Source organism: Scatophagus argus, chromosome 1, assembly GCF_020382885.2.
Source record: "Scatophagus argus isolate fScaArg1 chromosome 1, fScaArg1.pri, whole genome shotgun sequence".
Classification (NCBI taxonomy): Eukaryota; Metazoa; Chordata; class Actinopteri; family Scatophagidae; genus Scatophagus; species Scatophagus argus.
The window spans coordinates 24,797,004-24,813,872 of NC_058493.1; the positions used below are offsets into that span (position 1 = coordinate 24,797,004).

General features: G+C 40.5%; 1 protein-coding gene across 3 annotated transcripts in view; it reads left to right on the plus strand.

Moving 5' to 3' along the window:
* tspan4a (tetraspanin 4a) overlaps positions 1-16,869 on the plus strand; it is a 111,241-nt gene that overhangs the window by 92,562 nt on the left and 1,810 nt on the right. For all 3 annotated transcript variants that reach the window (XM_046394241.1, XM_046394248.1, XM_046394231.1), the window contains 3 exons: positions 4,626-4,727; positions 6,765-6,896; positions 13,816-13,899. In XM_046394241.1, coding sequence (XP_046250197.1) covers positions 4,626-4,727; positions 6,765-6,896; positions 13,816-13,899 — 318 coding nt within the window. The remainder of the gene's footprint in view (positions 1-4,625; positions 4,728-6,764; positions 6,897-13,815; positions 13,900-16,869) is intronic.

Here is a 16,869-nt window from a genome sequence, read left to right on the forward strand (position 1 = left end):
CATTATTTCCTCTCCTCTGAAATTCCTTCTTGTGTTCCTTTCAAACATAACATCCTCTCTCCTGGGCTGTCACAGATGGAAAGCTCCCTTCCTTTGCTTGCTGTGCTGTCAGTGTTATCTATAGTCCAGGACTCATATAACCACTTCATCCGCTCCACAGTGTATTTGCTTTTACATATTCTGCCCTTCATCGCCTTCTGGCTCATCCTCTTCCTCTTTACCCGTTTTATTTTTCCTGAACCCACTCTCCCCACTCCACCTCCATCTCTCACGTCCTTTTTAAATGCACGTCTCTCTGTCTCGTCTCTCCTTGTCTTGTCTCTCCTCTTCTCCCCCTTCTCCTCTCCCCTCCCCTCTTCCCCTCTTCCCCTCTCCTCTCCTCTCTTCTCCTCTCCTCTCCTCTCCTCTCCCCTCCCCTCTTCCCCTCTTCCCCTCTCCTCTCCTCTCCTCTCTTCTCCTCTCCTCTCCTCCCCTCTCCTGTCTTCCCCTCTCTTCTCTTCTCCTCTCCTCTCCTCTCCCCTCTCCTCTCCTCTCTTCTCTTCTCTTCTCTTCTCCTCTCCTCTCCTCTCCCCTCTCCTCTCTTCTCTTCTCCTCTCCTCTCTTCTCCTCTCCTCTCCCCTCTCCTCTCTTCTCTTCTCCTCTCCTCTCCACTCTTCTCCTCTCCTCTCCCCTCTCCTCCCCTCCTGTCCTCTTCTCTCCTCTCCTCTCCTCTCCTCTCCTCTCCTCTCCTCTCCTCCTCTCCTCTCCTCTCCTCCTGTCCTCTTCTCTCCTCTCCTCTCTGTATACATCTCTTATCTCTCCTTGTATCCCTGCCATGTAAATAATTGATGGCCCATCTTTGACTTGCTTGGTGTAGTTAAAGGGCGACCAAAGTCCCGAGGACAACATCAATACTGAGCTGAAAGTACAGTCATGACTTATGCACAGTCTACTTGCTGCACTTTCACAGGAGACACTCTTTACTAATGACCTACTTATATTTGAATGAAAAGTATTTTTTTCTTCTCTTTGAGAGGACTGAGGGCTTTAGCCAGTCCACTCAGACAGAAGACATGGACTCCCTGTGCTGGATTCACAGATAGCTTACATGTTGCCTTGTGCCAGATAAGTGACGTGATGCAGTAGCTTATGACACGAGTGTGTTTAGCAGTCAGATCAACAGTTCCTCATTGTTGCAACAAATTGCATTCTGCGTCATTTGTCTCGTCGTTCAGAGTTCTCTTTGATCCCTTTCTGTTCGAGGCATCCAAATAATGATGTAATTATGTTCTCTGATCCAAAAGCAGCATCTGATTTTGACTGAGCAACGTGACTCGCCGAGAAGCATCCCATGGTATTTGATTATTGTACAGCAAAAAGGTGCATGTGCAGTAAGTGGAATGATAGAGTAGCAAACATGTACTGTGCTTGGCTGAAAATTACGGTGGCCCTCAAGGTCAAAGGTCAAAACGCAAAAGCATTTCACTAAACACCGTTTTTCACAAAATACTACAACAAATCCCAACCACAACAATTTTTTTTCTTTTTGCTATTTTTTTTAGAAATAAATTTCTGTATGGGTGCAGATGTCACGCTGACATTGAGGGATTTGATTTACAGTCAATGCACGCCCACAAAATTATATGTGGCAGTTTTTATTGAGTGAATTTTTAACCGTGCTGCTGCTCTGAATGAAAATATGAAACTGTTACCTTAGTTTGCTGCATTAAACATGTTAAATCACATTTATTAAAAACACAAACAAAAGCATAAAAATGGAGAGATAGTTTATGTTAATTCAGTCTTTTCCTTCATGTCCTCAGAGTCTTTTCAGAGACTTTCTGTGTGTTTCTTTGGCTGCACTACGAGCTCCTGTTTGTTTTAGGAGTCTGGCATGGTGATATATCTGTTCTGTAATGTCAGAGTATAGCACTTGCAGATGTAATGATAAATTGACTGCAGAAGAAGATGAACACTTGGTTCATCTTGCCCCAGGCTGTACAAAACATTTTAGCTCACAACCACTAGTACAACCAAACAGCTTCACACGACGACCCGGAGCTGCAGGCATGTTAATGACCTTTAACTGATAGAATTAATATTAAAACACCTTTAATACATTTACCTGCAATCAGATTTTAGTGTTTAGCGTGATGAAATCACCTGGAGATCCCAAGATTAAAAATGAGAAGGGAAGACCAATAACATCCCAGCAAGGGTTGTATTAATCTAATCAGATGTAGGAAAAGTGTATGTCAACATCTGAATTAACCATCTGGGCAAATTGCTTTTGTCTCATGGAAAAGTTCACACGAAGGTTACAAAATAAAAACTTTTCATTTTATGAATTTAACATAACGCTAAATAAGTCACCACTGAATAAATCAACGGCCCTCATTCAGCGTTTTTGATTGGCAAAGCGAAGGCCACATGTGGTTTTTGAGTGTCTGAAGACAGCGAAGTTAGAAGCTAAAGGGCTGCAGCGCAGGAGAGAGCAAGGTCATCGCAGATCAATGCGATTGATGTCTGATGAGATCGACCAGCCGCATGTGTAAACAAGGCTGAGTGGCTTCTGTCGGTGTGTATGTCTGGAGTTTGTGTTTGCTGTTTGTATTTATCGCCCGAGCCCTCCGATTCTATTGTTGACGTTGAACGAATATATTTTAAATTCGCTTTGGTGTGTTTAAGCTTGTTTATCTCTGTGACTGCGTTCGCACGTACTCTTTGTTTTCTTTGATTCGAAGCTTACTGGAAAAGCCGATTGTGTTAAATGTTTTTATCTTGTTTGTTTAGGTTCACGCTGCTGAACTGGAGCTTCGAAACTAACACATGGATGTGCATGTAGCGTGTTTATTTTATTGAAGAGTTGCTCAGTAACCTGCTGTCCTGTGGTGTGTTGGTTCAGGCAAAACTAAGCCAATTCAGCCCCTATAAAAGTTCAACAAAGTGTACCTGCTTCCACTGTTTTCAGCCTTTAACTTCTGTTGTGAAAGCACAGTGTTTCATTGTCACCACCAGCCGTATCCAACTACCTCTCACCAACATATTGTTATTATTCAGTCTTCTGGAAGACTCTGATTATGTGCAATGAGGACAGAGTATGCGCAGGTAGGCAGGCCTTCCCGTCATTTCATTTGGACTGAGTGAAATTGGATGCAACAGCCTGCAGCAACCACAGACATCAGATTTTTTTTTCTTTTGTTGTCAGAGCCTTTGACTTACTGATTGCTGTTGAGATTTTCAACAAAGTAATGCTTGTAAAATACACTGCCAGCCCTACCTTTAATACCATGTGAGAACACTTGAGGAAATATGAGCTGAGTATGAGCATCAGTACAGACTGCAGCCTCTCTCAGTCCATTTGGTTGTGCTGAGCAGGAGAGAGTACAGTCAGCTATCAATGTCCACTTTGTTCTAATTATAAAACCTTGTGTTAAAGTCCTTATGTACTCTCACCACTCAGCAGCCATCTTGGCAACGCCCCAGGCAGTTACTTCAGGCTGAATGAATGAAGGCTGAGCCACAACTTCACTCTGACTGGATACCAGAACCGAGAAAAACTGCATGTAAAGAATCAGCAGTCAAATCTGATGAAAAAATAAAGTTTTGCAACTCTGTCCCCAAATAAGGTTTGAAATAACTTTCACCATGCATGTGCAACATCTCACACCACCAATTTCTTTTATTGCTCATTGCAAAGTGATGTCTTCCTCTTCCTCTTCTTCCTTCCTTGTTTGGCAGATGATTGGGTGAGGGGGTGGGGTGTGTTATACTACCACTACCTCTGGTGTAACAAACTCTTCTACTGACAATGCTTTAAAGCTGCAATGTGTGAGACATGGACAGAATCTGAGCTTCAAACCTTGAAAACATAAACAAATATTATCAACACAGACTGAAGAAACAACAGTTGAGTGGTTTGTCTCCTCTCTTGTCACGTCTCTGCTTGTGTTTAGGGAGTCTTGGCACTTAAGTGATCCACCACGCTGACCATGAAAATCCATTATGTAAACTCTCAATCTGAATGCGTCCACAACACATTGATGATTAGATGTGGCGTATATATTTTCATATACAAGAAAACATGGCCGTTCTTAATTACGCCAGTAATCACTGCTCGACAATAGAACACATTTTCTAGACAAAAGATAAATGAGGGATGCATAAAGGATCCTTTCTATGATTACGTGCAGTCCATGACGTGAACAAGCACCACTATAACATCCTCATGCCTGCAGATTGCACTAAGGTGTATCAGCTCACTGCATTGCTGATTTGCGATGTGTGTGTGTGTGTATTCTTTTGTGTGATATTCTAATCATGTTTACTAGCAGTCCACCTTGTGCCGTGTAAACACGATGATTTCTGCCGTTCAATATCTTCTGCTGTCAAATAAAGACTCACTTCTAACATGTTGCACTGCGGTTTTCTTAGATGAGAGCTGAGAATCTCTGCTGCCGTTTGTTGCCTCTTGACTTCAAATTGCATTTGTTCTCACCTTGTGAAAATGGAAATAAGCTGCCACATTTGACGCTTAAAAGGAGCCACGTCCTCCATCACATGTGACTCAAACAGAAGTGCTGTTGCTTAAATGATCTCTTTTCTTTCTTTCTTTCTCTGATGTTTTTGCTGTCCTGTCTTCTCAGATCGATCACTACGCCCAGAGGGATCTGAAGAAGGGCCTGCAGCTCTTCGGCACAGAAGGCAACGTGGGTTTAACCAACGCCTGGATGATTGTACAAACTGATGTAAGGTTTGAAATGACGGCAATTCTGTTGTGATCGCAACCCATTCAATATTAACTTCAGTACCATTTAGCAAGTCAAATCATGCAAAAATACCGTGTCTCAAGCCGAGATACATGACGGTTTGACTGCATTATTCATCGTGACAGTGCTTAGTTTTGCTATCGGCAAGGTTTCACCATTTATACCACTGTGATCACATTAAATTAAAAGGGAGGACTGAAATGTCGAAAAGCCATTTGATTTTACATTTCTCCATTTTGTGTAAAATTTGAATAAAACACTGCAATCCTTTCTGTAGTTAATGGGCTCTGGACTTTTACAAGCAGCCTGGTAAAAAAAAAAAAAAGAAATAGTGCCAATCTAAAAAATAAATGGCATCAGAAAAACTGCATGTTTGCATTAATCTACTGACAGTCACAAACACTCACAGGTTTAGTAGTTTAAATGCTGTCCGAGAGATTAATGCAAACATCATTGGCCTCTCTGGGGTAATCTTTATTACCAGCTCTTATTTTTACGGTCGTTTTATGTGTCATTTATATATGGTTTTTTTTTTGTCTCTAATGTAAAGAAACCATATTGTGAGAAAAGGAGATTTGGAATAGATGGATGCTGCTGCTGAACGCCTTTGGGTGACATCAAGTGATGGATGGGAGACTTGAGGGCTTTTTGGACCTCTTTTCACATCACACATCCAGTGTTGTGGCTTGTACTTTTGTTCCATTAGCAAATGTGGAGTAAACGCTGAATGTTTGGCTCTGGTCTGTGTCTGCATGCGTGAGTGTGTCTAGTGTCTGGGAGGCATATTGTCAAAGTGCGTGTGTGTGTGTGCACGCATGGTGGCTGTAAAAGACACAAATGATGACAGAGAAATGTGTTGCTGTGCAAGTAATATATGCAAATATGTGCGTGCGTCGGAGTGTGTGGGTGTTAATGTGCAGGATGTACAGAATGATGGCATGAGCAGAATGTGGCTGAGTGAGCTGCTGTTTGAAGACGTGTGCAAGAGTGAATGTGCACTTTTTTCCTCCCCATCAGATCAACGCTGCTGTGCGTATGTACAGTATGGGGCTCCATGAAGGCTAATCTGAAAGGAAGACCATGAAAAGGCAGCTCTCATTCTGTCACTGCTCTCCCTCCCAAACCTCCTTTATACATGCTGAGTCACTGAATACGTAATACAGCAGATACCCCTGGAGCAAAGTTCATCCTGAATATCATTAATGGCTGCTTATAGATCTACATACATGAGAAGAAGTAGTAAAAATGTCCATAAGGTGCAAAATGCCAGCACAGTAAATCAGGAAGGGCCACATGCCACACTGGTTGTTAACGATTCAAGATGAGAACATTTGAATATTGCACCTCCATGCATTTTTTAGCCTTTGATTTGTTCTTGAACGTTAAAACTGTGCTACAGATACTTTCTGGTTATTTGAATTCAGCTCATGATAAATTGCAAACTTGATCTGTTGTTTAAGCAAGTGAGAGAGTTTTAAATTAACACACAATCTCTGAGTCTGTGCACGGAGCGGCTCGAGCGGCATTATTCCTGTGTGGAATTAAAGTCCACAGATGAGCAAAACATCAGGGGCACTTTATCTTTTCATGAAGTACACTGATGAATTGAATTGTGGTGAAAGCCATGATCCCTTCTCAAAAAATCTATTCTAATCATAAAGGGGAGAAGATGTGGATAAAAAGAAGCAGGCAAGTTAAAAAATGATTTTAGGACTTTCAGGAGACAAATGAGATGTGTACACAAAAGGGGCTGCAGTATCAGGAAGATAAAGTGTTTTTCTACCTTCAGCACATATGTATTCTTAACAGAAGAATACATATGTGCTGAACGTAACAGTAACAGTTTTAGTGAGCACTAAAACTGTTCGTATTCTTGACAGGTAAATAATTTTAGCCACCATCAGCAAAGAATGTTTGACATTCGTTTAAAATTTGATATCATGCGTTGGGATTTCAGTGTGTTGATGATGATAAAAGGCCAAGATTCTCTTGACTCGTTGTCCTCCTCTGGTGCAGTTTCGCTGCTGTGGAGTAACCAACCACACGGACTGGTTTGAAGTTTATAATGCCACCCGTGTGCCAGACTCCTGCTGCCTGGAGTACAGCGACAACTGTGGCCTGGACAACCCGGGAACATGGTGGACAGCGGTAAGTTCTGCCGTCGAAATCAGAGGTGCTGCTAGCGTACTTCTTTGTCCTCTTTTATTTTCTCTTACAGATTTTGTATTTAGCAACCTTGACCAGACACAGCAGGCTTGTAAAGTGGTGTGCATGGGGCTATTGTGAAGAAACTATATGAATAAAATATAAAAACAGAGAGAAACTCAGGAGGCCATAGAAAGACTTTGGAGGTTGGTGTGTTTGTTTAGCTTTTTCAAAGCCAAAAACACAAGAGCAAAAGTGTAAGGAGAACATTTAACAGTGTGTTCATTCGTTTTAATGCAAACTGCTGACATTATTATGCTAACTTTGTATATCATTAGCTCACAACTGGGGTTACAGCTGAATGCTACCATATCATAATGTGGATAACTAAAGAAAAAACATACAGGAATTTACAGAAGTTAACCAAGATAAACTCATTAACTTAAAAAAGGCCGTAAGCTTTGTTGATTTCAAATGTGTCAGTCTATTTGGCAGGTAGCTGTTTAATAAAATCTGCCAGCAACAGTTTGCATTTCAGGTGACAAATTTGACTATTGTCAACAAGGAAGGAGAAGCCTGCTTTTGTCTGCTTGAAATCGGGGATTCTTGTTTCCAAACTGAGTAGAAAATGTGCTGCAGTTTTTGTGTGAACTGCTGTGTGAGTTCAGAAAGCTTAACAGGCGTAGCAACAGTGACTAATGAGGTGGCTTAGCGAACAATAACTTGAGGGACTGAGGGAATACATTTATATTTACACATGGTAAATATTGTGTGGTACTTCATTAAACATGTTACATTGATTGCCGGTATTAATGAGGGTCCATCTGACCTGCACTGGGGGCCAAGTTCAATATCATTTCTGGTACAGATTCAAAACGAGAAATATGGGACAAGAGAAGATGTAACTGGGATAATAACATTTTTCATGTTATGGAAAATGAATAACAGTAATATTAAGGCAAGTTAATTGTGGTCCTGGGATGATTTAGGAATTACCATTTGACATGACAAATTAGCATTTAAATGAAATGTGTGCAGCAGTGCGATGACCTCAACAACATGTTCACAAATTGTCCAGTTCATTAAAGCCAAAAAAAACCCAAAAAGATAAGCCTGCCTTTTTTTTGTTCTTCATTCTTTTTATGGGACCTTAGCTGTGCAAGCAAAGTGCAGGACACTGAGGCGTTTATTTTCATAATTACTGATACTGATTGTACAAAAAGTGTCATATTTTTATATTTCAGGAGCTGCAGTGCACAGAGTTACTGTTTTCTTTCTGGATTGTGACGTAACCTTAGGAAAACAACCATACAACAGAATGACAGGTTCTGCTTAATTAAATTCTTTACAAACGCAAAAGTCCAAATAGTTGATGTCTGGCGGTCTTGGACACCTGTGGTGCACCTCTTTAAGCTTCTTCTACATCTCTATTAGACCATTAATTAGCCACACAGACTCCTTCGCTTCTGCCAAACCACACAAAACGGGTTTGCTCTTGAGTTTAAAATCGTTTGTGTCGGGTGCACGAAACTAGTGATGTTGTGAGGATAGTATGAAAATGGATTTGCACGTGATTTAGCAAGACTGGAAGTTGTACCTGCAGTACAGGCAATTGAGTGTGTTGAGTTAATATGTATGGACAGCTGGTATTAATTACACATTCATTCAGAAATAAAATTACTCCACCTACTTGTGACCTGTTCACCGCCCTCGGCAAACTCTGCTGCACTGAGTTCTTTTGCTACACCATCATTACCATTTCTGAACTGAAGCAAATTCTGTCTCACATGACAGCGTCCACCTGTTCTCTCTACACTCTCGCTATAAACCTGTCATTAACAAAATTAGTCCCAGTAGCCTTTCAGAACGAATGTAGAGCTAAAAAACTTTGTTTTTCAGGTTCAGTAATTCTCTTTCTAATTTAAAAAGCCAATCTCGAACAACAATTAACTCACCTTCAAATTTCTCTTATTTGGTTATTAAGTCCTAGAGAAAATTGTTTTTTTGTTTTTTTAAACTAAACTGCTGTCTTTTGTGTTTCAGAACACTGTCTTTCGCAGTTCTAGTCTGGTTTTAGAGGTTGAGCTCCATTGGACACAATCAGGCTGCTTATTAATCACCTCCTCTTGGCAACTGGTGCATCTAATTGTGCCATCCTCTAGTTTTTCTATCAGCCTTTGACACAGTAGACCATTTCTCATGCTGACACATGTGATCGGCATCTGTGACTCAGCCTTTGACTGATTTCTGTCAGATTTATTCAAAAGTTCTCAGTTTCAGCTTCCATTTCAGCTTCCTCTGGGGTCCCTCAGGGCTTGATGTTAGGTCCCGTCTTCTTCACAGATCATCCTGCCACTAGGCCACACATCTTGAGAACATCAAATATTGATTCCTGGGTTGTGTGCTAGGTCTCACACACACCCCCACACCCACACAATTTTTATCCAGGAGATCAGAGTTTATGTCCCGTGTGAAAGGATACAGCCATCACAGATCTTTCCTTAAACCCAACTTAAGCTAGTTTTTGTGCCTAAACATAAATATAACCAAAGTAGTGTTTCTTGTTTCGTGTTTTACGTTCAGGCTTCATGCAACTAGATGAGATGAACGAGATGTGACGACGCGTCTGCTGTCTAGCGTACTTTTTGCCGCCTGCTGCAGCTGGAAACAAGGCTGACGACAAGCTGCAGGTTGTAAAACCACAGCAATGAACTGAAAGACAACAGCTTCACCTCAAGTGATGAGACAATAAGACCGAATCGTTTGTCCACTTCTTAACATAAAAACACTGATCAGCTAACTTTTCTATTCTTTTCTTTTCTTTCTTCATGTTCTTACCCTCATCAGACTGAGTTTCATTATATTCTGGGGCTCTTTAGGTAGTATTAGTAGTATTAAATACATTTCAGAAACCAACTAACTAATGAACAATAATAGGTAGTAAATAAAACAATATTTTATCCAGGATACTTGATAAAATACTGGACTTAAATAATAAGACTATAAGTTTATGAAGTTCAGTGAAAGAAAAAATTGTGAAAAAAACAACTGGAGGAAACTACGCAACAGCTGTTGTTTGAAACTGCGAAAGCTGATTATTGCAATATTATTTGGAGGCATCAACATGAAAGATAAAAAGGACAAAACATGTTAGGGCCACTTAAACATACCGAGTTGCCAGCTTTTGTCCACCTGCTGTGCTAAAGCATTCAGTGTACGGTGAGTGGAGATGATGAACAGTAATGACGATTTCAGTGCAGCTTCTGTTATTAAGAAGTGGATGTAACAAAATGGTAAATGGGTTCATTTCAGAAATTATATCAAATGTGCCAGATGTTGCCGGTGGGAACAGTCACAGTTTGTAAAGCTGCACATAAAGTGTGTCATACATCTGTTTTAATCTTGGTGGATGATTTCAAATTTGCATTCACAACCAGATTTCAAACAGTGTAACATGTCTGACACACATACTTTTACTAGCTGTCCCGGGACCTTTGATCACATCACATGAGCTTCATCAGCAGATGGAGGTCCGGTGGCCAAGTGTTTTTCTGACGACCTTAGCGTATGCTATAGAGATGGCCTTAAAGCACTTAGCTGTAGCGTGACAACCAGGCAAAGTCAGTCTGCTGAAGAAGTTAATGTGATGTGACTCAAAAGCCTCAGAACAGCAACTAAATGGACCTTTTGGTGAGACTTTCTCATCATTAAACTGATTATAATCATATAAAATTCTTGAAGACAGCTTCATAATATCATGAGCCAGAGATGCTGACTGGTTACAGGAGTCAGAGTTGCTGTTTAACTCTAAACATGTACTTAATCTCGTTCTTCAGTTTAGTAAAGGGCAGATCTTAAATGATTACATGGGATCAGGCGGCCCTTCGTCTTTAAATACAAACTTCTTACTCTAGTTGTTTGCAACTTGATTTCATTTGTCCGTTTAGCGATGGAAAGGTCAGGTTGTGGTCAAGGTGCAGCTGCTTCCAGTTTTAGAAATGAGAGATATAACCTTTTAAAACGCCTTTCCATTACCTTCCCAGAAACCGGACTTAACACAAACCACTGAGAGATTATTCAGAATTATGCATTTGCCTGCTTCAGGTGATGGCTTGTTGGCCTTCATGTAGACCCACACGTTCCACCGGCCACAGCAGTGTGAAAGACATTTCGAAAACAAATTAAAATCTCTTAGTTTTTTTTTTGGTTTTGATTAATCATTCCCCTGCAGATCAAGGATTCACACTGAAGCACAATGGTTCTTTCTTCCAGTGATTCCTCCATACCCTTCCACTGTATGCATCACATCAGTTACATTCATGTCTCTGTGATGCCCACATAATGTCATTAATGGCCTGTTTGATCCACAATATTGTAACTTTGGTCTGAAATCAAATCACACTCCAGAGATTTCCCTCCAAGGAGTCAGCAAACCTACTCAAGGCCACAGACAGAAAAGCCTCAAAGCAGATATGACTGTGAGTGTTTTTGTTTGTTTGTTTGTTTTTCCAAAGATAAATCTTATAAATACCTCACGTTACTCTTCAGTCAATAGTTTAGCAATAAATTGAGTTGGAACGAAGCCTGATCCTCGGTGTCATATTTGGATCATTGCGGGTTTTGTCACTGGCAGCCGAGTGTTCAGGAACTCAGGAAATGTTTAAATGTATAGCAAACAGACCTGAGAGGACAAACAGGGGCTTGCACTCACAGATACATGGGTCCATGTACAGCCTGAGTCTACCCGATGTGATTTTGTTACTCAGTTTGAAAAGACTGCTGCTTGTTGCCCTTCACCTACCATAAGTCAGTGTTGGTTTCTTTTAAAGAGCAACTCAGCCTTCTGTTTCAGGTTGAACATTTGCAGTTTTGAAAACTGTACTCAAATGGAGACTCACGCACACTCACACAGACTGTGAGGCTTTTGCAGTCTGAGTTAGACAAACCAAGCTGTTTTGCTTTTTTAGTGCAAAATTCCCTTTTGTGTTATCATCCCTCTGCTGCCGCTCAGCACAGGAAGTCCATTGGAGGAAACATAAACTGGGGAGGATTAAATTGAATAACTCAGATTGCTGAAGTACCATATTAGGTTCAAATAAAAAGTCTGGGATGCATTTAATGCTAAGCTTAGGGAGGGATCTCTAAACCGCCACTGTCTTTCTTGAGGATCCTTTGTGCACTTTGGGATGCAGCGACTGATTGACAGCAGTCATACATGACCACTTATGATGAGTGCTGAGCTAGCATGATGTGGCTGAAAGCTCAGAAAAGCTATTAAGTGGGACTTTGATCTTAGGCTGTTTTGTTACACAGATCTTTGTCGGTTTTTTTTTAGGTTTGATGACTTGCTTGTCTCGTAGCGCTGTGAATGTAGTCGCTGTGTTGGGACTGATTTATCAAGTTCAGGTTTACTTATCTGATTTTTTTCTGGTTTTATGTCTGCAGTGGATGACAAGCAATAAAAATATGAATTTAAATATTTTCATATGCAGCTCTGGGATGTGGTCTGTGGTGGGGGTTCGGGTGAGGGTTGCAGTTGGATAAATAACACTGAAGGTGCTCTAAATTTTAGCTTACTGCATGACTTTCTATATTGATCGAGCCCAGAATTATTTCACCTGCAAAGGAAAATATATTTTTTGGTTCCCTGATGTTTCACGCAGCAGTGAAGTGCAGAGAAGATTGTAGGGAGTATATTGTCTTTCCCTGGCTCTGACTCAGCTTCTTGATGTAAGGAGATTTTTAAAAATAGCACAATCAGGAGGGCATGTCTGCAGAAATGAATAATTTAATTAGAACAGCAGTGAAGCCTGTTATGATAGCACCTCACCTCTGACGGCGTGCCAGACTGCCCTTTCTTCAACATAATCAAACACACACTCGGAAAAAGTACTCAGATCTTTCACTAAAGTTAAAGTAACAGTGTCACGGGGTAGAAATGTTCTGTTACAAAGTCCTGAATTCAAAATATAAAGAAAATGAGCAAAAGCATTAGCAGCAAAATATTCTCCTAAGTACCGAAAGTTTTTGCTGTTATAAGATCTTTCCCTCTGAAATGTAGGGGATTAGAAGTAGAAAGTAGGGAAAGCGGAACAAGTCGTGTAAAGTACTTCAAAATTGTACTTATACTAAGCACAGTGCCTGTGAATACACTAAGTTACATTCCACAACTGCAGCTTGGCACACAAATCCCTAAAATGTCTTTAAAATGCCACTGCTGTCACTTTTAATGTCAATTTTCAACTGTTCCTAGAAAGACATTTTATTTGCTTTCGGGATTCATCTTTCCTTCATCATTTATATCCATCCCTGACCCGAAAGGGCTGTGCTCTGTTCCCTCTACTAATAATAATACAGTAATTATCTTTCTTTTCTTTCTGTGTGTCGGGCTCTGCTTCACTGTTTCCGTTGTTTAAAAGCAGATTTTTTGAAACGTACTCCAGGTGGTGAAAATGTCTCCGAGACAACAAAAAATGGGGAAGCAGTGAGAAGGTAGAGAATTGTTTTTGTCGAGGTGCCTTCAAAATGCATCCAAACAATGTCAGACATGAAAAATTCAGCCCATTCTCATGTCTAAGTGATACCTCCGGCGTACGTGCTGCTCCTGTATTCACATTACTCCTGTTTGTACAGCTGATGGCTGACAAGGACAGCTGGGACTTGCTAGAATATTTGAGAAAGTTTCCCCAAAGAATAGTAGGTCAGAGGAGGAGGAGGAGGAGGAGGAGGGTGGGAAGATAAGGATGTTGCCACAGGGAGAAGAAGACTCACTGTAAATGGTGCATCATCTGATTCTCTGTAGCACTGGACATGAAAATGGAGAGTTTGCATTTGTCGGCTAATGTTTGCTCATTCTGTGTGTGTGTGTGTGTGTGTGTGTGTGTGTGTGTGTGTGTGTGTGTGTGTGTGTGTGTGTCCACAGCCGTGCTACGAGCGAGTAAAGGACTGGCTTAATGACAACCTGGTGGCACTTTGGATCTTTGCTCTATGCACAGCACTCACTCAGGTAATTACAGCTTCTAAGACGTGTGAATTAGTTTTTCAGCCGTCATTAGCTCAGTCCTTGATATCTTCAACCTCAGACGGAGGCTTCTTTCTTTGGGATAAATAAGAATAATACTGACAGCGTCCTTCGTATTGAGCGCAATCAGTGCATGATTTTTTCCTCGGACAGCAGGAGCTCGTATGATGCTCTTGTGTTACTGCGGAAGACCACATGGGAGGGTTTGACTTTCCATAAAACTCTTTTATCTCCTTTCCAGCCGAGTGTTACGTGATGCGCTTCCACATTCTGAGAGCAGCAATGTCGTGCAAGGATGCTGTTTAGTCACCTGCTAGTTTCTCAGCGCTCTTTGAAAATCCTGGAAATCCCACATGGAGTGAAATGAAAACCAGAAAGATGTGATCACTGCCAGATGTATCTCATATATCTGTGATGTTTGCCAACTGACTCACAGTGTTATATAACACAGAGAATTATACAATTAGGCTTTCAATCAGGCAAGGAAGGGAAATTAAAGCTTGTTCATGAACCATTTCAAAGAATAAAGACAGACATCCTTCATTTTGCAAATGAAAGTTGAATGATTATGTAGTTTAGTTTTAGTTTAGGGTTTAGCTGCTGAGGCCTCACCTGGTCTGGTATGAACGGCGGCTTGTGATGGCTGTCAGACTTTACACAGATTGATAAATAGCAGATATTTCTGAGTCAAACCACTGACTTCGCTCCTTCGTGCTTTGACTCTTTGTGCTGTGTTAAAAAAAAAAAAATTGCACAGTTTTACTTTTGAGGTTAGCACTCCCAAATCGTAGCTATTAGTGTTGCACAGCTTTTACGGCTCAAGTAAGACGTGTCTGAAGCGGCGTGCATAAGGATTCTTTAAAAATGTCTCAGAACTTTTTGGAAATAGAAAAAATGGTTGTGATTTATGCATAAGCAGATTTCACTACAGCATTAGACAACTTATAGGATCAAGGATCAAGGAGCTTTATTGTCATACCAGCTCACATTTACATGCTTATGGTACGAAATTAGGACTCAGGTCCTGGGAGCAATAGGTAGGGTATAAAAAAATATGAAATGAAAAGTTGAGTAAAAAAAATAGAAATATAAGCAAGGTAAAAATAGAATATATAGGCTAAGAGACAAATATAATATAAAAAAAACTAAAAATTCTGAGGAAAAGAAATAAATAAATAAGAAGCCAGTTTAGCATGTGCAGCATAAATATGCATACAGAAAAGCAAATTATACAACCTATTTAAAAATAACCTACATAAGAATATTCCTGTGCATAAATCCAATTGTTTCCTCAAAGTAAAATATGAAGAACAGAAATTCAAATGAGCACAAGCCTCATTGCTCTTAGAGGGAGTGTCTTAATACTGATTCACATTAACGCAGGGAACTGAAATGAAAAGCAGTTTTACCGCAGGACAGCATTTGACAAAAAGCAGTTCGAGAAACACAGATGTATTTCGAAACACAAAAACATCCTCTAACAAACGGAAACTCTAGTATAAAAATCATTTATCTCGGCCGTACACCAAGATGAAAGTTTTGGGGAAAATGTTTGACGCCTTCAGGGAAAAGTTTGTTTCAAAACATGTAAAATGTGGAGTCAAAGGGTTTGGCCAGTCCAGTTAAATGAAGCCAAGTTCAGAGCTGCTTTAGAAGCTTCGAATCTTGTAATGTTGCCATGGCAATCAACATCCAAATCAGAAGGAACAACAAAAACCCCAAAACAGATAAGGAGCGATAAATGGAGCTCATCAGTGTTGAACAGTCTCACAACACTCACACAAAGTCGACCTGTGAGACTCCTGTCCCTCCCTCATCTCCTCGTGTCTCATTAGACTCATAATCACAATAAAAGCAAACCACAGAGGTGAATCATGAGCGTAAGAATGATAGTTTGTGTTGCAGTCCCCATTCATCGAAGCCCCAAAATAGGATTCAAGACAGCCCTGCTGTTTTTACATACAAACCAGAAAGTTCGATCCATAGGATTTGCTTCACACACACACACACACACACACACACACACACACACACACACACACACACACACACACACACACTACATCCACATTTAGCCATCTTAACTTTAAAACACTGTTTTCAAGTGAAAATTTGCGCCCGCATTTGCATCATTTTTGTCCCTCAGTGAAACACCTGAACCTGACTGAAACAGCTAAATCTCCGCTTGCTCTTCTGCCTCTTTTCAGCTGGCAGACTAAAACTAAATCGCAGCCAACATCTGGTTAAAAACAACCCAGCTGTGTATCCAGCTATATTGACACGACTGATCACCACACAGAAAGTCGTCTTCTTAACTTTTGCTGCCGCAGCCTGTTCAAACTCAGCTCAATTCAAACTGAATGCACACTTTAGCTCCCATTTATGAGTATTTTAGACCAACGAGTATAAAGTAGATGTTTAATCGCAGCATATAAATAATGAGTCTTCACCGACAGTCATTCCCAAGCTGCTGCACTGCAGTGATGAAATCCTTATTTTCAGTGGTGCAGGAAGTAATCAAATTCTTTACTGAAGTAAAAGTACTAACTTTGCATGGTAGGGGGGAAAAAAACTCAAAAAACTGTATAATGGGCCATCTGGTGTCCTGGCTGGATGTCAGAAGGCACATTAGAAATTCAACAAAACACTAAAAACAAATTGGAAAAAAAAGTGTTAACTAAATGTAATTTAACTTGATCTAATTTAAACAAAAAAACAGTAAAATGAAGAACTGATCACAACAGTGAAAAAAATTTTGACATCAACACGAGAGGTAAATGAACAAAGGAACCTTTAATAAACTTAAAGGGAACAGAAGCAGGCAAACTAAAAGCAGCTGGAAGTCCAGGTATAAAACAAGCACCAGGTGAAACTCATCAGGGCGACGAAGAGGAAACATAAAGGAAAAGAGCACACAAAAGGAGAAAACTTACATTTTCTCTTTTTAGGATGAAA